Consider the following 19,886-nt stretch of genomic DNA (forward strand, 5'->3'; position numbering starts at 1 on the left):
TGAGGGCCTCCTCAGTGGCACTGTGGCTCAAGCAGTAGAGCACTGGCCTTGAGTTGAAGAGCTGATAGCTCCCACGCCCAGACTTCAAGCCCCACAACTGACCAAAAAGAAATCTTGGGGATTTTTTGTTTTTGCTTTTGTTATTGTTTTTTTGATGCCATAGGGTTTGAACTATAGCCTGGGTATTGTGTTAGTTTTTGGACAAGGCTGCTCATTGAAAACTTTGAGGCACAACACAATTTCTGGTTTTCAGTAGCTAATTGAAGATAACAGTATCACAACCCTTTCGGCCTTGGTGACTTGGGACCACATTCCTCAGACATGAAACATTGATCTTCAGACCTCAGTTCCTGAGTAGCTAGGATAACAGATGAGATTCAACAGTGCCTGGCTAGCTAGCATGTTTTTACTTATTTGCTTGTTTTCATATTTTTAGTTCCTCAATAGAATCAATTATTTCCTATATGGAAGAGATGACTCAAGCCAATATGGAAATGGGGATTGCCTTCCTCACTCAGACTGCAGCTGGGGTCCTAGGGAACTCCTGTCTCCTTTGTTTTTACACCTATACCCTCTTAACTAGAAAGACAGTGAGGCCCACAGACCCCATCTTCAGCCATCTGGCCATTGCCAAAAGCTTGGTTGTTTTATCCACTTGGATCCCACACACAATGGTAGGTTTAGGATGGAAATACTTTCTAGATGATGCCACATGTAAAGTTGTTTTGTATTTCCACAGAGTAGCCAGAGGAGTTTCTCTTAATGCCACCTGTCTTCGGAGTGGCTTCCAGGTCTCAAAGCTTTGCACTAGAAAGTCTTGTTGGAAGATCACTACTGGATTCCCCAAGTGCTTTGGATTCTGTGGTTGCCTTTTCTGGATCCTGTAGCTCCTAGTCAATGTTTCTGTGCCTCTGAGAGTGATTGGGCCAAGACATAGATAAAATGTCATGTGCACATACATTATAGATACTGCTACACAGGCGCCACCCCACCAAAACCATATGTACATTTATTACAGATGGTCTTATTCTCTTCCATTGATATTATGTACTTGGTTTTCATGATGTGGGCCTGTGGCTCCATTGTTCTTGTCCTGCACATACACAAGCAGATGTGCAAGCACAGACACAGTCTTATTTCTTCCTGAAGACCTGACCATGAGGCCAGGGCCACAAACACCATCCTGACCATGCTCAACATATTTGTCTCTTTCTACTGCCTCTCTGTCATTTTCACTCTTTATGTTGGTCTCCTTAGGAAGACAGATCTGTGGCTGGTGGACACACTGTATTCCTGAGTACATGTTTCTCAGTACTAAGCCCCTTTGTGCTCATCAGCAGAGACACCCGGGCTACTCAGGTATTTTATTCCTGCACAAAAAAGACATTTTCTTAATTTGGTTTCCTAGTTTGTTTTTATAGCACGGACTCAGATTTAGACTTTAAACTCTACACTCACTAGGGGAGGTGGTCTACGACTACCTGTGAGCTCTAGTTCATTTTCACTCTGGTTATTTTTTATGTACATCAGCCTGAACCACAATATTCCCATTATGTGTTTCCTGAAGTGTCTGGGATGACAGATGTGAACCAAGATTTGAGATATCTTTGATGAGACAGAGTCTTAGGAATTTTTTTGCTCAAACTTCCCTGTAACTTCACACATCCCAATCTCTGCCTCCCACATCAATGGGATGACAGGTTAACATAAGCATACCTGGCTAGAACTTGAGATGGAGTCTTACGAACTGCTTCTCTAGCTGACCTTGAAACAGAATCCTCCTGGTTCAGCCTTACAGGTGTGAGCCACTGCATCCATCTTACATCAATCGTTCATTTAAATTATTATTATTATTTGTTGTTTTTGTTGCTGTTGGGGAGCTTGAACTCATGGCCTGGAAGATATCTATGTACTCTTTTGCTAGCACTGTACTCATTTCAGCCACAGCTTCACTTCAAGTTTTCTAGAGTTTCCAGCCTGGGCTGGCATCAAAACTCCATTCAAATATCTCAGCCTCCTTAGCAGCTAGGATTTCTGGAGTGAGCCACCAGAAAACCACATAAATGTTTATTTTTAAAATTATTTAATGAGTGACTGGGAATGTGGCATAGTGGTAGAGTGCTTGCCTAGCATGGATGAAGCCCTGGGTTCAATTCCTCAGTACCACATAAACAGAGAAAGAATGGAAATGGGGCTGTGGCTCAAGTGGTAGGGTGGTAGCTTTGAGCACAGAGGCACTCTGGAATAGTACCATATACTGAGTTCAAGCCCTAGAAACCACATATTATTTTTTATTTTATTTGTGAACATACTGTACAGAGGGGTTACAATTACATGGGCAGGATAATGCATACATTTCTTACCAAGCATTGCAGCCTCCTCCTTTGTTTACCCTTCACATCCCTTCTCAGCCTTCCCTCTCCCCCGCACCCAATCCCCCCCCACCGACATTGTAAAGCTCGTTTTCGACATGACAACTTGTACTTCTCATTGTTGCAACAGGTCCAACTCTATCCTTAAACGACTTGTTTTTCTCCATCTCCTCCACAAGTTATACTGACATCAAATATAGTGAAAGCAGGGGTTATACTGTGGGGGAGGGACATACAAAGCTACAAAGAAATAATCTTATAAATGGGTTAGAAACACATGCATGAAAGAAAAAATCATTAAAATACATATCTAAGGGTTCATTTTCCTAACATCACATTATCTGACCTTTTCCGCTTGACTCATACATATACTAGATATTGCAAATAAGGGAAACCATGGGACCTATGTTTCTTTGGGCCTGGCTTACTTCACTTAATATAATTTTTCCAAGTCTTTCCATTTCCTAACAAATGGGGCAATGTCATTCTTTCTGATGGAGGCATAGAATTCCATTGTGTATATATACCACATTTTCTTGATCCATTCATTTACTGAGGGGCATCTGGGTTGGTTCCATATCTTAGCTATGGTAAATAATGCTGCAATAAACACAGTTGTGCTGGTAGCTTTAGTGTGGTCTTGTTTGTAAACATTTGGGTAAATGCCCAAAAGTGGGATTGCTGGGTCATAGGGGAGCTCTATGTGAAGTCTTTTGAGGAACCTCTATACTGCTTTCCAAAGTGGAAACCACAAATTATTAAATGAGTATGGAACAACAGATATTTTTAAAGAATTTGTGTGAAATTGACAAAAAGAATATCATGCATTACTTCAGCAGTGAAGTTCCTGCCTTCTTAAGACACTGAATTCGTTGCCTGAACCTCAATTTAAATAAAGTTAATGAAAATTTCAATGTAACTATTGTGTCCTAATGCTCTTTTACTGTTAGTTCATGAAGCACATAATGAGTAAGGAAAGATACAATTGCTGTCTAATTCACAATAACAGAGATACCAGAAGATGAATCATTTCTCCCTTACACTCAAATTTTTCTTCATTACCTAATGTATTTTGCTAAGTAAATGAATGGAAAAATTAAGCTTGGAAATAAAGTTCAATATTTAGCACAAAAAGAAGGTGTTATTACTTATTGGTGTTTCAGACGGGTCCCTGAAATATTAACTTCAAACATATTTAGATCCAACATCTTGAGGTAAAAAAGAGTAGTCTAGAAAGATCTATCATGTGGAACATGGGATTTCAGAGATCTGAAGATATCCACCAGGTTTGACCTGGATCAGGAGACCTGTTGGCAGGTGAAGCAGTAAACCTATGTAACTGCTGGTTCCTGAATATAATGTTGGCCCAGCCCAGAATTCCATCTTTGTCCTAAAAGTATGATCGACTCAGTGTGAGACCAAACCTTATGCATAATATCAGCAGGTCTGCCTAAAGATGATTTAGTTGATGTCCAAAAAAAGTTTCCGAAGTCTTAATTTTATTCGTACAATAGACATCATTTCATTGTGGTGATTCAAGTGTGGCAAATAATTGTGTGTACGTGTGTGTGTGTGTGTGTGTGTGTGTGTGTGTGTGTGATTTTCTGTATTGGGTGGCTTTATACTAGAGATATAATCTCCTTCTTCTAGATATTCATATTTACTGTTCTTTTTTCCTTTTTTTCTTTTAATCATCATTAGGCTTGAACTCAGGGCATAGGCTCTGTCCCTGAGTCTCTCTGTGCTCAAGGCTAGCACTCTACAATTTGAGCCACAGCACCACTTTCAGCTTTTTCTGTGTACGTGGTACTGAGGAATCAAATCCAGGCCTTCATGCACTCTAGAAACTCTAACACTAATAAATATTACCAGCCCCTACTGCTATTTCTGCATTCAATTTGTGTTTTGTTTTCTTTTTTGCTGCTTCTGTTTGAACCCAGGACCTGGATGATGTCCCTGAGTTTCTTAGGTGCAAGCCTAGTGCTCTACCACTTGAGCCACAGCACTACTTCAAGCCTTTTCTCAAGACTTTATTGAAGATTAAAATCTCACAGACTTTCCTTTCATTGGTGGCTCTGAACTGAGATTCTTAAATCTCAGTCTCCTGAGTAGCTGGGATTATAGACAGGAGCCACCAGCACCAGCACCCACCTTGTAGGCTGTTTTGGAGATGGAGTCTCATGGGGTTCTGTGCCTCTTCTGGTTTCATACTTTGATCCTCCTAAACTCAGCTTCCAGAAGATCTAGGATTATAAGCACGGGCCATCTATGCCTGGCTCTATTTGTCATTTCTAAAGTCAAGAATAACAACTCCCGTTTCTGATTTTGTAATTTCAGTACTCTGCTGCAATCATTTGCGAATCTAAGTAAGCTTTAGTCCCTTTTTTGGATCTTTTCAGTCCTCCAACACTTGTTTTGATGATTTTCTTTTCTATTACTCTTTCTTCATCTTGCATTTATATTCATGCTCTTTTTCTTATCTTCATACTATGTTTACCTTACTAGTATTTTCCTTGCTCTGTAAGAAGTAAGGAAGGGTGCAGGTGGGGATTGGGTCTTTCCTTTTGTAACATATGTATGCAAGTTATTTCCCTCAGAATTATGGGAAATGGCTGTGCTGTGTTCAGAGGGAGAGGTCCTCAGGATTTCTATATTCTCTGTAACTAAGAAAGTCAAAATGGTTACAATAAGTGTGCATGTGAAAACGTTATGAACATACTGCAGAAACATTAAACACCTGTGGTGTAACATGTCTGTCAGCCTTGATTATTTAAACATTGATAACCGGCACATATCATATCATCTTGGGATGTAGTATTTATCCAGTCCTACAGCTTGAACTGAGACCCTGGGTACTGTCCTTGACCCCTTTCCTCCAGACCAACCCTGTATCCCTGGAGCCATAGTACCACTTATGGCCTTCTTTGAGTAGTTTGTAATGACCCGCGAGGAGGAAAATCCATGGAGGCACTATCAAAGTGACACAGAAGTTTATTAGTTGGTCTACAACCCTATCTTGTCTTACCTCAGGAACAGGTGCAGCTTCTACCCTCCAAGGAGGAAAGTTGACTTTCCATTTTCCTCCTTCGCACAGGCCTTTCAGACCTCCACATGCCTCTCTTCTTGGGCCTCTCTGTTGGCCTGTACTCTCCTAAGGCCCCTGGGACTACTCAGGCTGGGCTGGAATCTCCTCAGGTTTGAGGCTCTGGGAAGCAACTGTCTCCTGCACATCTCTTGGGCATCTCCTTCCTCTCTCTGTCCTCCAACCCCTATATCAGGTGGCCTTCCCCCTAGGCCATCCTCTGATCCTCCCCCTCCATGGTCTGGAAGCATGGTGGTGATGTCAGCATGGATGGGACTTCTGCTCCCCAGGTTCTCACAGTTCACTGGGGAAGCCAGCTTCACAGACTTTTCTGCCCAAGCTGGCTTCAAACTGCAGACTCAGATCTTAGCTTCCTGAGGTGCTGGGATCACCGGCCTGAGAAACAGACACCCCATTTTTATTTTTAACGTAGTATTTTATTAAAGAGAGAAATAGCATGCAGGATATGAAAGAAAAAAGTCCCTAAAAATTCAATAAATAAATGTTCTGGGGATCATACTCTTACACAATATATTTCCTGTTCCTCTACTCATTTCTGATGAAATAGTGTTCAAGAGTTTCCACATATTCCCTGGAGTTTCTTTGCCATGGGTGACATCTGTTGGAAATGGTAGTGTAAGTTCAGTGGTGCTCATCAGTATCCACAATTCTCCAGTGTTTGTCACAGGGAAGCTCTGTTCCCCATGTACAATTGTCACCACACTTCCAGGTGACACAATGAGCACACCCACAGAGGAGATGAGATCACACAGTCCTGAGCCTTTATCTTGGGGATCCATGGCTGAGCACACGTGCTGTGACCACTGCCTCTACTCCTCTGTCCTGACATCCAATTCCTACTGGGTAAGCAGCTATTCTTCTCAGGCAAGTGAAAGTAGTAAATGGAACTCATCAAGAAAATGCAGAAGGAACCTCTCTGTAAAATGTGTGTGTTGTGTGGGATTGAATTAGGAACATGTCTTGAATTTTAGGGAAAATTTTTGGTGAGAATAACAGGCCTCTCTCCTGACTTGGTTAGCAGTCTTGGTGCAGTTCCACATCCCTTCATAGCCTGGAGACCACACAGCTTTGTGTGGTCAGTGGTAGAGCATTCTCTACTAAAATGATCTTATACACCTCCATATATACATTTTATTTTTTCTCAGTCCTGGGGCTTGAACTCAGGGCCTACCCACTGTTTCTTAGTTTCTCTTTTGCCCAGTTAAGTGCTCTACCACTTGAGCCATAGTGCCACTTCTGGCTTTTCTCAGTAGCATAGGGGAGATAAGAGTCTCAGAGACATTTCCTGGCCAGGCTGGCTTCTAACTGTGATTCTCTGCTCTCAGCTTCCAAGTGGTTTGGATTAGAGGCACCTGCCACCAGCACCTGTCTTCTTTGGATGTCTTGATTATTTGAAATTGCCAGAGTAAATTCAGTTTATACTTGTTTGCTGGTACACTAGTCAGATGTTTCTTTTACAAAGTGAACTTTGTGTACTACTTCTGTTTCCATCTCATTTTACAACATGTCTCTGCTGTTATTTAATTCTGGTGTGAATGTATTAAGACATTGTGCTGGGCTGGGAAGGTGGCTCAGTGGTAGAGTGCTTGTCTTGCATGCATGAGGCCCTGGGTTCGAGTCCTTAGCACCACATAAGCAGAAAAAGCTGGAGGTGGCGCTATGGTTCAAGTGGTAGAGCACTAGCCTTCAGCTGAAGGGCTGAGGGACGGTGTCCAGGTGCAGAGTTCAGGCTCCCTACATAGGACAAAAAAAGACGTTGCACTTTTCATAACCAAGTGTTGGCTTATAAAATTTTAACTGTTTTCATCCAAGATAATCTCCTTTATTATAAGCAGTGTTGCTTGTTGTGCTCAGGACTGTAAGCCTACCTATTCAAGAGGCTGAATTCTGAGGATCCAGGTTCAAAGCCACCCTCTTATCTCCAATCCACTACCAAAAACCAGAAGTGGAGATGTGGCTCAACGTGGAAGAGCACTAGACTTGAGCAAAATGAGCTCAGGAATAGCACCAAGGCCCCACTAGTGACAAAAAGAGAGAAAGAAAAAAGAAATGATGTTTCTTATAAGAAAAATGTTGGTTGAGGGCTGGGAAGGTGGTCAGACATAAACTGCTTACCACACATGCATGAAGCTGTGTATTTGATTTCTCAGCACCACGTAAGCAGAAGAAGCTGGAAATGGCACTGTGGCTCAAGTGGTAGAGCCTTTGCCTTGAGCTGAAGAGCTGGGGGGCAGCACCCAGGAAGGGAGTTCAATCCTCACGATCAGAAAAAAAATACTGGTGAAGTTTCAATATTCTGACAAATAATTATGTGTATCACTACTCATGCTATTAATTAATAATATTTCATGAATTCTTTTTTATCCGTTGGTTCTTGGGCTTAGCCTCACAGCCTTGGTGCTGTGCCTGAGCCTGTTTGTGCTCAAGGCTAGTGCTCTACCTCCAGAGCCACAGCCTCAATCCTGGTGTATGAGTGGTTAATTGGAGATGAGAGTCTCATGGGGACTTTTCTGCCTGAACTGACTTCAAACTGCGATCTTCAAGTAGCTGGCTTGGCTAACATCTTCATCCTTGTTTTGTTTTCGTGCTCTTTTGTGTGTTACAATAAAATCCAGGATTTCCTTGATATGGAAGAGATGGCCAAAACCAACATTTAAATGGTGGTTGCCTTCCTCACTCACATTGCAGCTGGGGTCCTGGGGAACTCCGGTCTTCTTTGTTTTTACAGCTACACCTTCCTCACTGGACAGAAGATGAGGCCCACAGACCCCATCTTCAGCCATCTGGTCATTGTCAACAACTTGGTAGTTTTATCCTCTGGGATCCCTCTGACAATGGCAGGATTTAGATGGAAGTACTTTCTAGATGATGCTGGATGTAAAGTTCTTTTGTATTTATTCAGAGTAGCCAGAGGGGTTTCGCTTAATGCCACCTGTCTTCTGAGTGGCTTCCAGGTCTCAAAGGTTTGCACTGGAAATGCTTGGTGGAAGATTACTACTAGATTCCCCAAGTGCTTTCGTGTCTATGGTTGTCTTTTTTGGATCCTGCAGCTCCTAGTAAATGTTTATGTGCCTCTGACAGTGATTGGCCCAGCACACAAACAAAATGTCACTCTGCACATGTATTATAGATAATGCTCCCCAGGCCTGCGAAAACCCTTTGCAACATTATTACATGTTGTGTTATTCTTTTCCAGTGATGTTATGTGCTTGGTTTTCATGATGTGGGCCAATGGCTCCATGGTCTTTGTTCTGCACAGACACAAGCAGCGGGTCCAGCACATTCACAGCTGCATTCCCTCCTGAAGACCTGACCATGAGGCCAGGGCCACACACACCATCCTGACCCTGGTGAGCATGTTCATCTCCTTCTCCGGCCTCTCTGCCATTTTTACTCTTTGTGTTGGTCTAAATTCAAAACCAGACCTGTGGCTGGTGGACAGGTCTGTCTTCCTCAGTGTGTGTTTCTCAGTCCTGAGCGCCTTTGTGCTCATCAGCAGAGACACTCGTATCACTCAGGTTTTTCATTTCTGCACTGAATAAAAGATTTTCACAATTCGGGTAAACCGAGCAATTGCATTTAATTTCCTTTTGGTTCATTGTTTTGTTTTTGCAGCAATGGCATTTACACGCTGTATTGGCAGGGGCTGTACTACTAGAGACCTGCTCTAGTCCTTTTTCACTCTGATTATTTTGGAGCTATGCCTTGCTTTGTACCCAGGTCAACCTGCACCCTCATACTCTTATTGTGTTTCCTGAAGTACCAGGGATGACAGATAAGAATGTAGATGCTGAGATTTTATGTTAGATAGATTCTTGTGGAATTGTTTTTGCCCAGGCTAATCTATCACTGCAACCATCCCAATCTCATCCTCACACATGGCTGGGATGATGGGTTTACCCCATCACACCCAGATAGTATTGGAGGGGGGATCTTGTGAACTCTTTTCCAGTGGTGGCCTTTGACGTGAATCCTCCTGATTCAACCTTGCATGCATGAGCCACTGTATCCACTTTGGATCACTCTTTGGGTAATGTTAGGATTATTATTAGTTGTTGATGAGGTTGTTGTTCTTGTTCTTGTTGTGGTGGTGGGGCTGAAACTCAGGACCTGGACAATTCTCTGGAGCTCTTGTGCTCATGGCTGGCACTCTACCATTTTGGCCCACAGCTCTACTTCAGATTTTTTTCTAAGTAGTTTATTTGAGAGAGGAGTGTCATGGACTTTCCTGCCAGGCTAGCTTTGAATTGCAATCCTTAGGTCTCAGCCTCCTGAGTAGCTGTGATTACAGTCATGAGCCACCAGAGTTTGTCATAAATATTTATCTTTAAAATTATTAAATGAAAAAATTATTAAATGAGTGTATAATAGAAAGTGTTATGTAACAATCTGTGTTAAACTGACTGAAAGCAGACTTTGGGAGTATCTCAGCAGTGAAGTTCCTGCCTATGCAATTCCCCAAACTTGTTGTTTAAACTTCAAATAAAACAAACTTATAGAAAAGTTCAATGTAGTTAATGAAGCCTACTGATCTTTTATTGTTAGTTCACTAAACAAATATTGCATAAGGTACAATTGCTAATGTAGCATAACTGAGATACCAGAAGATGAATGTTTTCACCCCGTTGTGCAGAATAACACTTGATTTTTCTTCATTACCCCATGAATTGTGCTAAGTGTAATGAGTGGAAGTATTAAACTTGGAAATAAAGCTCAATACTTAGCACAAAAATGAAGTGTTATTCCTTATTGTTTTGTCACATAGATAACCTGAACACATATTACCTTGAAACATATTTAGATATAGGTAAGAAGAGTATTCTAGCAAGTTCTCTCCTGTGGATCAGGAGGATTTCAGAGATCTGAAGACATCCACCATGTTTGACTTGCACCAGGAGACATGGTGTCAGGTCAAGCAGTAAACCTGTGTCACTGCTCATTCCTATATGTAACCCGCATCAGTCCAGAATTCCATCGTGTCCTAAAATTATGAGAGAATCAGTGTAAGACCTAGCCTTATGCTCATCAGCCAGTCATCTTGTACTTCTCATTGTTGCAATAGGCCCACCTGTATCTCTACTTAATTTGTTTTTTCCCTTCCCCTCCCCAAATTATACCAACATTAAATAGAGTGAAAACAGGGTTGTACCATGGGAGAGGGACATACAAAGCAACACAGAAATCATCTTATAAATATGTTAGAAACAGGAAGGGAAAAAACAAATCGTTTAAATAGGAATACAGTTGGACCCATTGCAACATTGAGATGTACAACTTTACACATTGGTAGGGAAGGAGCCGATATTGGGGGTGGGTGGAGGGAGATGGGAAGGGTTAGGAAGGGGAAAACAAGGAGGAGACAATAATGCTTGATAAGAAATGTACTCATTATCTTGCCCATGTAATTGAAACTCCTCTATACGGTATTTTCACAATAAATAAAATATGTTAGAAACAATAGCAAGAAAGAAAAACCATTTGAGTCCTTATCTTGGGATTCATTTTGCCTAACATCAACTTATCTGACCATTTCTGCTTGTCTCAGACATATACTAGTTATTGCAAATAAAGGAAACCATGGGACCTATGTTTCTTTGGGCCTGGCATACATCACTTAACATAATTTTTCCAAGTCTTTCTATTTCCTAACAAATGGGGCAATGTCATTCTTTCTGATGGAGGCATAGAATTCCATTGTGTATATATACCACATTTTCTTGACCCTGTCATCTAATGAGGGGCATCTGGGTTAGTTCCATACCTTAGCTATGGTAAATAATGCTGCAATAAACATAGCTATGCTGGTAACTTAAGTATGGTCTTCTTTGTGATCATTTGGGTAAATGCCCAAAAGTGGGATTGCTGGGTCATAGGGGAGCTCTATGTGGAGTCTTTTGAGGAACCTCCATACTGCTTTAAAAAGTGGTTGAACAAGTTTAGACTCCCATCAACAATGCAGTAAGGTTTCCTTCTGTCCACATCGTCTCCAACATCTGTTGATATTACAGTTCTTGATTCTAGTCATTCTAACTGGGGTGAGGTGGTATTTCAATGTTGTTTTGATTTGCATTTCTTTTATGGCTAGAGAGGTTGAGCATTTCTTCATGTGCCTATTGACCATCCTTCTTTCCTCTTCAGAGAAGTTTCTCTTTAAGTCTTTAGCCCACTTATTTATTGGGCAGTTGTTTCTTTGAGGATTTGTTGTTGAGAGATGTAATATTTTGAGTTCCAGGTATATTTTAGATATGAGACCCTTGTCCATTGTCTGACTATTGAAGATCTTCTCCAAATCTGTGGCTTTCTATTGATCTAGCTCGCTGTGTCCTTTGCTGTGCTGAAGCTCTGCAATTTTATGCAATCCCATTTGTCCAACCTTTCTTAGATTTCTTCTGTTTCTGGGTCTCTATTAAGAAAATTTTGGCCTGTGCCAAGGAGACCTAGGGTTTCTCCTATTCCATCCTGTAATGTTTTCACAGTGTCTGCTTTAACTCCAAGGTCTTTGATCCATTTGGACTTGATTTTGGTTCAGGGTGATATATAAGGATCTAGTTTTAGTTTTCTACAAGTGATTAACCAATTTTACCAACATTTACTGAACAGGCTGTCTTTCTTCAATTCTATGTTTTTAGCTCCCTTATCAAAGGTTAGATGGCTATAGGTCTGTGGGTTCATTTCTGGGTTTTCAATTCTATTCCATTGGTCCTGAGGTATGTTCTTGTGCCAGTACCAAGCTGTTTCGATCACTATGGCTTTGTAGTAGAGTTTCAAATTTGGTGTTGATATTCCTCCAGCACCGTTCTTTCTGTTAAGGATCATTTTTGTTATTCATGGACTTTTATTGTTGCATATGAAAATTTGGGCTGCCTTTCTATTTCTTTGAAGAATGAGGTTGGAATATTAATAGGTATAACACTGAATTTGTAGATAGCCATGGGAAGTATTGCCATTTTATGATGCTGATCCTTCCAGTCCAAGAGCATGGGAGGTTTTTGCACTTTCTAAGTTCTGTTTTGATTTCCTTTTTTAGGTTTTGAAAGTGTTCATATAGAGGTCCTTCACTTCTTTGGTCAAGTTAATTCCTAGGTATTTTACTTTTGTGGGGCTATTTCAAATGGAGTTGCTTTCCTGATTTCAGCCATGCTTTTCTCATTGTTGGCATACAGAAAAGCCATTGATTTTTGGGGGTTAATTTTATACCCTGATAATTTGCCAAAGTTTTGAATCAGCTTGAGTATTTGGGAGTGGAGTCCTTGAGATTCTTTAAATACAAGATCCTGTCATCTGCAAAGAGGGAGAGTTTTACTTCATCTTTCCCTATTTGGATCCCTTTTATGTTTGCATCTTGTCTTATTGCTGTCGCTAGGCATTCTAATACTAAATGGAAGACAAGTGTGAAAAGTGGACATCCTTGTCTTGTTCCTGAGTTAAGAGGAAATGGCTTTAGTTTTTCACCATTAAGTATAAAGCTGGCTGCAGGTTTATCATATACAACTTTTATTGTACTGAGGAATGTTCCATGGATTCCTAGTTTTTCCAGAGCCTTCATCATAAACTGGTGTTGGATCTTGTCAAATATGTGGTTTTTATCTTTGCTGTTGTTGATGTGATCAATTATATTAATAGATTGGTCTGTATTGATCCAGCTTTGCATCCCTGAAATGAATCCTGTTTGATCGTGGTATCTGATTTTTTGGATGAATAGTTGAAGTTGATTGGCCAAAATTTTGCTGAGAAGTTTTGCATCAATGTTTTCCGGAGCCTGCCGGCAAGGAAAGGGAATCCTGATTTAGGGGGCAATGATGAGAAAAAAAACCAAAAGATGGGGTCGGGAGATCTGCAGCCTAAGAATGCAGCAGCGTTTCTTTTTAACTTTTACTATTATATACTGTTAGAAATCAAGAAGTAGCATAAGAAAAACAAGGAATATTTAGGCTGACTTAGAACAGAGTGGAATAAAAACAAGACAAGTTTAACTGGTTAAATGTAAAACAGACTGCAGGCATAGCAAAACAATCCCGGGTTTTTCAAGGAAGCCAGTTTTGTACAAGCAAGCACAAGGGTCAAGATGAACTTTACTGTTGAGCTTTACCTTCAGCTCCCAACATCTCCCTTGTCTTTGTTTAAAAAAGCAAAAACATCTGTCTTAAGTTAGGTAGATCACTTTGTCTGCCTTACCCATCATCCGGAACTTCTTCAGAGCAAAGCTGAAGACCCAGGCTTAGGTTGGTCAGACCAGCACCCACTCTTACCTGTCTCTGGCTGCAGATCCTCTTGGAGGAAATTTATTCACTTGGAGTTTGATTTTATGCAACTGGCTGACTAAACTCATATGAGAGTTTTAAGTACACATATAATGCAAGGAAGGCATAGAAAAACCATCAGTGAAAGCATTCCCGGACCAAGTAATGTCATTAGTAGTCCTTTAACATTAGTCAGAGATGATATATAGTGCTGAAATTGTTTAAACAGTTCTTTAGCAGTTTTTGCCACTTTAGAGTCCAGAGATGGGGCTTGTTTTAGTCTGGCTATTTACTTGTGTTTTTTTTCAAGGATTGTTTATGTCCCTAGTTGCCCGAGAATTATTTCTCTTTGTGTGCCATTCCTGGGTCGGGCTCATGGTCAGTTCTAATGACTCATACTTACAAGATGTTTTTAGCTTAAAGATGGACTCACACAGGCATCAGGCTCTTTATTCCCCCACCCATTCTGACATTCACCTTAAGGGGAAAACATGGTCTTTATAGGCACACATCACATTCGCCATTGGGAATGAGTTGATATTGAGCCTTTGAGACCATCAATTCTACAGTGTTAATGCATTCTCTAACAAACATCACTAACCGGTTTTCAACACAGGGCCCGATTGTGAGTAACAAAATTATCAGTATCAAAGGCCCTTACATTTTCTTCCACCTGTCCTGACTCTATATCACAGCTAACTTAATTTACCAGCTGTAAATCCTTTTTTATCCAGAGGATACCAATTTGTCCCCAATTTCTTTCCCAAGGCTTTAAAAAAAAAGTATCCTCTCCTTTTTTATACTTTCTTGAGCTTCTTTGTGGCTAGAGTTTAAAACTGCTCATTTCTCCTTTGGCTTGTGGATCTCAGAACAGCCTCAAGGCCCAACTGAGGTGGAGAAGCTTGCTAGATTTTAAGGCTAAGAGCAGGGCTGGGTCTCATTCCTTTTACTACCTGCATTGGTAACACACACTCAGGAGGAAGCAGGTTATTCCCATACCAGAGCCAAACTAGGCTTTGACTATAGAGTGCATTCTAGTCGCTATGCCCTGAAGTGCCCAAGGCAAGCCAGTGATATCCTTGTCCCCAATATCCATTGTGGGAGTAGAGAGGGTTACTGGATATCACCCAAAAATGACCCACAAGATCTTAGTTTTAGCAGCTTTTAACCAGGAAGCAGGGTCTTTTCAGTGGCTCCAAAGGACTGTCACACCTCATGCTGGGCTGCAAATTTCTACAGAGACTGGTTAAGGATACAAGTAATACATAGGCTTGGCAGGCTTTGACCCCATTGGTTTTCAAGACTGTTTAGACAATAGCCCAGGACCATTTACCAAAATGACAACCTTTTTTACTAACCAGATATTTTTGTAAACAGACACAAAAGGCTTAGTCTTGTAACCATCTCTGACAGATGCAGTCTCCACATGGGTACATCTGTTAACACTATTCCTTATGCCTTTTTCTAAAAGAAAAATTTTATCTATTTTGCCTCATTTTTCCAAAACTGACTCTGGACTCTTGATCTTAAAGGGGAAGATGGGTGAAGATTCATCTTCTGTAACTTCTTCAAGCTGACTCAGGGATGTTGATCCTACCTAGCCAGGAACCTATAAACTTAGCCTATTTTACAAAGAGGTTACCAGGGTTAGATGTCATTAAGAACAATACTTTAACTTTTGACATATGCACAGAACTTTTTTCTGGCTACAGCAGTGTAGCTTATTTAGTCTTGTAGTTTGCAAAAGCATCTTTCTGGATGGTTTAGGTGATCCTAACATTGTCTAAGTTACCTATGCAGGCCTTCAGACAAATATCAATAGAAACACACTCTCAGGTTTGCAAACTTTTTCCTGAGCAGATGAATTTCATGTAGCTGGTGTCAGCTCAAAAGTTACTGCCAATTACGGCTTTTGGCACATACAGGGTTGGGATTTAAACTATCCCCCACATTTTATAACTTTAGCTTTTTAGTACTATCACAGATTACTGACAAGTTCCTGTCCCTTACAAAGTAGATTGTCATGCACATTAGGCATGCTTACAAACTGTCTTCCCAAGACCTCGTGGCTCTAACCAATTTTGAAGGGCCACACACAAATGACTCTAAGATCTGACGTTATTTCTTCCATCCAAGCAGTGGCTTACTGCCTCTGGATGTTCCACCATTGCTTTTGTCCCAGGTGTGTCTTCTCCACACTGGGATAAATGCCTCATTGGCATTTCCCTTAGTTGGTTGCTGGACTTGAACTCGGGGCCTGAGCACTGTCCCTCAGCTCTCCAGCTCAAGGCTAGCACTCTGTCACTTTGAGTCCTAAAGCAATTCTGCTTGCTCTCTCAGCACCTCTACTCAGCTGGCTGAGTAGAGGTGACAGTCTCACAGAGACCTTTTTCTGCCCGGGTTGGCTTTGAACCAGTTTGCAGATCAATGAGTCTTATAAAAGGCCACTTTACTCCAAGTAAAAGCAACAAGGTGGTCAACATAGAAGTAGCTTTAAGCATTCTCTTACCTGGAATTTATTAAGAGCCAGACATCTGACAAACTTATAAGAATCCTCACTCCTTTTTGTGGGCCTGCTGGGAACTGTTACCAAAACAAGAACAACAAAAAACTATAATAAGAGCAAACTGAAATAGGAATTAAGCAATTATTTTGGTAATCTTAATTTTTCCTATGTGCACTTTGAGGCAAATGTTAAGAACAATTTTACTTTTAAACTTTATATCCAAAATCCATTCCTAATTCTTAAGCCTCTTATTAATCTCTTTTAATATTTTTTTGGGATCTGTTCATGGGTCCTGAACTCTGGGCTTGGGCGCTGTCCCTCAGTTCTTCAGTTCAAGGCTAGCACTCTACCACTTGAGCCACAGCGCCACTTCTGGCTTTTTTCTTTTTGCTTATGTGGTGCTGAGGAATCGAACCCTGGGCCTCATGCATGCAAGGCAAGTGACCTACCACTGAGCCACCTTCCCAGCCCTCTTCTAATATTTTATACTTTAGTTTTCATTTGCATTTTGAAAAGATTCCTTGAAATCTTGAGGCCAAGTGTCACTCATTGTCTCTTGGTTGCTTGTTTTAAAACAAATACACAGGGCTGGGAAGGTGGCTCAGTGGTAGAATGCTTCCCTTGCATGCATGAGGCCCTGGGTTCGATTCCTCAGAACCACATAAACAAAAAGAAAAAAGCCAAAAGTGGCGCTGTGGCTCAAGTGGTAGAGCACTCCCCTTGAGCTGAAGAGATGAGGGACAGGGCCCAGGTCCAGAGTCCAGGCCCCACGTCCGGACACTGCCTCCCCCCCAAAAAAAAACAGATACACATTAAAACTTTTAAACTCAAATGACATTTTTCCTTAATGCAAGAATTACAATCACCATCACTGTACCAAGAAGCTAGACTTAGCATCTTTATGACTTTTAAAAACATCTTAATTGTAGAACATCATTGAAAGCAAGTCACATTATACAAATAAACATTTTAGCCCTCTTTTTAAGGCCTTTTTAATTTTAATTTTAAGACACCGAAGGGGCAGTTTTAGCAATACTAATCAGATCATCACATCACTCATTTTTAACCTTCATGTTTCCAGTCTATCTGCAGGGAAAAGGGACAGAATAAAGATGGGCCACTCGGCCCCTCCTATGGAATGGGCATGTACCCAATCCGACTCTTTAGGGTTAGATGAACTGCATTTGTGTCAGTTTGCCCTCCTTCACCATATGTGGACTCCTCCCAGGACCTGTTCCACCATCTGTGGAATCTCCCCACGGCCTGTCCCACCATGCATGACTGGCTAAATTGCACTTCTGTCTGTTTACCCCTCATCCCTAAACATAGGTCTTTTGTTGGCTTTTAAGTTTTTCCCTTTTCTTATCTCTTGGTTCTTGAATGAAATACACAATTTTAGACAGACAGAACAGGTAATATTTTTGACAGTGTTAAACTAACCTTTACATTTAAATTTCTAATATTTATCCCCAAATTTTAGTCAAGGGAACTAAATCCCAAACAGTCAATGCATTTTTGTTAAGCCAGAAAACTTGATTACATTCTAAACAGCCTTATGCATTTTAAAATACCAGATTTTCTATTTTTAAGTTAAAGAATCCTTAAAAAGTCATTTAAAACAATGTGAAAATTTCTTAAAAAGTTTTGGTAATGTCCAAACCTCATAACCTTTTGAATTTTAAACTTAAACTCACCCAATTGTTACAGCATGCTGACAATTCTTATCTTGAACATGTTCACAAACACAGATCTTAAAGCACACAAAAACTAAAATCAGTTGTACATATATTTAAAACTGGTACCAATTGTAAAACAGAACTAGACAAGACAGCCACCAAAGGTTGAGCTGGGGACTAATGGGCCCCCAGTTTATCCCTACCAGAACTCTATGCCATTCTCAAGCTGAATCCAGAGTTTGCTGAGTCTGCCACTCTCACCCAGAACTTCCCTACCTCAGAAAACATAGAACAGAAAACACACTGAAGTAAACAAGACAGACAAGTGGCCACAAAGACAAAATTAGGTCTCAGTGAATGGGGCGACATCTCACCACCATTCACAAGTGGGACTCAAATCCATTTACCATGGGACTTGAACCCCCTCTACTCACCTCCAGAGGATTTTTCTTTTAGATTCCTGCAAACATTGACCCAGGGGTCTTCCAAGGCAAAGGAGAATTCCCAGTCATCTTGGGCCAAGGGAAAGAAGTCCCTAGCGGCCGTCCCCTCAGACTGACAGGTTCTCCCCCATATACAATTATATTAAATGAAGTAAGTCAGGCCCAAAGAAACATAGGTCCCATGGTTTCCCTTATTTGTAATAATTAGTATATGGCTGAGTCAAGCAGACAAGGTCAGATAAGGTGATGTTAGGGAAATGAACCCTAAGATATGTATTCAAGTGTTTTTTTCTTTCATGCGATTGTTTCTCTCACATTTATAAGATTATATCTTTGTTGCTTTGTATGTCCCTCCCCCATGGTATAGCCCCTTCTTTCACTGTATTTGATGTTGGTATAATTTGTGGAGGGGATGGGAAAAACCAAATCGTTTAAATAGGAATACATATGGACCCATTGCAACAATGAGATGTTCAAGTCGTTATGTCGAAAACGAACTTTACAACTTAGGTGGGGGAGTGGGGGATGAGGATTGGGTGGGGAGGCATGGGGGGAGGATGGGAAAGGATGGGAAGGGGAAACAAAGGAGGGTGCAGCAATGCTTAAAAAGAAATGTACTAATTATCTTGGCCATGTAATTGTAACCTCCTCTGTACAGTATTTTCAAAATAAAAAAAAAGCAGACACTCTTAAAACGTTAAGCATGGAATAGTAGAAACCCTAGGTCTCTTGGCACAGGCCAAAATTTTCTTAATAGAGACCCAGAAAAACAGCAAATAAAAGAAAGGTTGAACAAATGGGATTGCATGAAATTGCAGAGCTTCTGCATGGCAAAGGACATAGCTTGCAAGATGAATAGAAAGTTCATGGATTGGGAGAAAATCTTCACTAGCCATACAACAGACAAGGGTCTCATATCTAAAATGTACCTGGAGCTCAAAAAATTAAATCCCCCAACAACAAATTCTCAAAGAAACAACTGCCCAATAAATAAGTGGGCTAAAGACTTAAAGAGAAACTTCTCTGAAGAGGAAAGAAGGATGGCCAATAGACACATGAAGAAATGCTCAACCCCTCTAGCCATAAAAGAAATGTAAATCAAAACAACACTGAGATACCACCTCACCCCAGTTAGAATGGCTAAAATCAAGAACTCTAAAATCAACAGATGCTGGAAGGGATGTAGACAGAAGGGAACTTTACTTCATTGTTGGTGGGAGTGCAAACTTGTTCAACCACTTTGGAAAGTAGTATGGATGTTCCTCAAAAGACTCCACACAGAGCTCCTCTATGACCCAGCAATCCCACTTTTGGGCATTTACCCAAATGATCACAACAAGACCATGTATGGCTATTGCACGACTATGTATATTGCAGCATTGTTTACCATAGCTAAGATATGGAACCAACCTAGATGCCCCTCAATAGATGAATGGGTCAAGAAAATGTGATATAGAAAAATGGCGCAAGATGGCGGAGGAGAAGCTGGAATCTGAACAAGCTCTCGCATAGAAAGCAGTTTTAGAGTTCCAGTGAACAGTCCTAA

At 40.9% G+C, this 19,886-nt stretch overlaps 1 protein-coding gene across 1 annotated transcript; it reads left to right on the top strand.

Moving 5' to 3' along the window:
• Positions 1 to 473: 473 nt before the first annotated feature.
• LOC105994244 (vomeronasal type-1 receptor 1-like) lies at positions 474 to 8,780 on the top strand. The gene is made up of 5 exons (XM_013027657.1): positions 474 to 791; positions 4,093 to 4,107; positions 6,447 to 6,550; positions 8,204 to 8,352; positions 8,620 to 8,780. The coding sequence occupies exons 1-5, from the start codon at positions 474 to 476 to the stop codon at positions 8,778 to 8,780; spliced, it is 747 nt and encodes a 248-aa protein (XP_012883111.1).
• Positions 8,781 to 19,886: the final 11,106 nt, after the last annotated feature.

Source organism: Dipodomys ordii, unplaced genomic scaffold (assembly GCF_000151885.1).
Source record: "Dipodomys ordii isolate 6190 unplaced genomic scaffold, Dord_2.0 Scaffold105, whole genome shotgun sequence".
NCBI lineage: Eukaryota > Metazoa > Chordata > Mammalia > Rodentia > Heteromyidae > Dipodomys > Dipodomys ordii.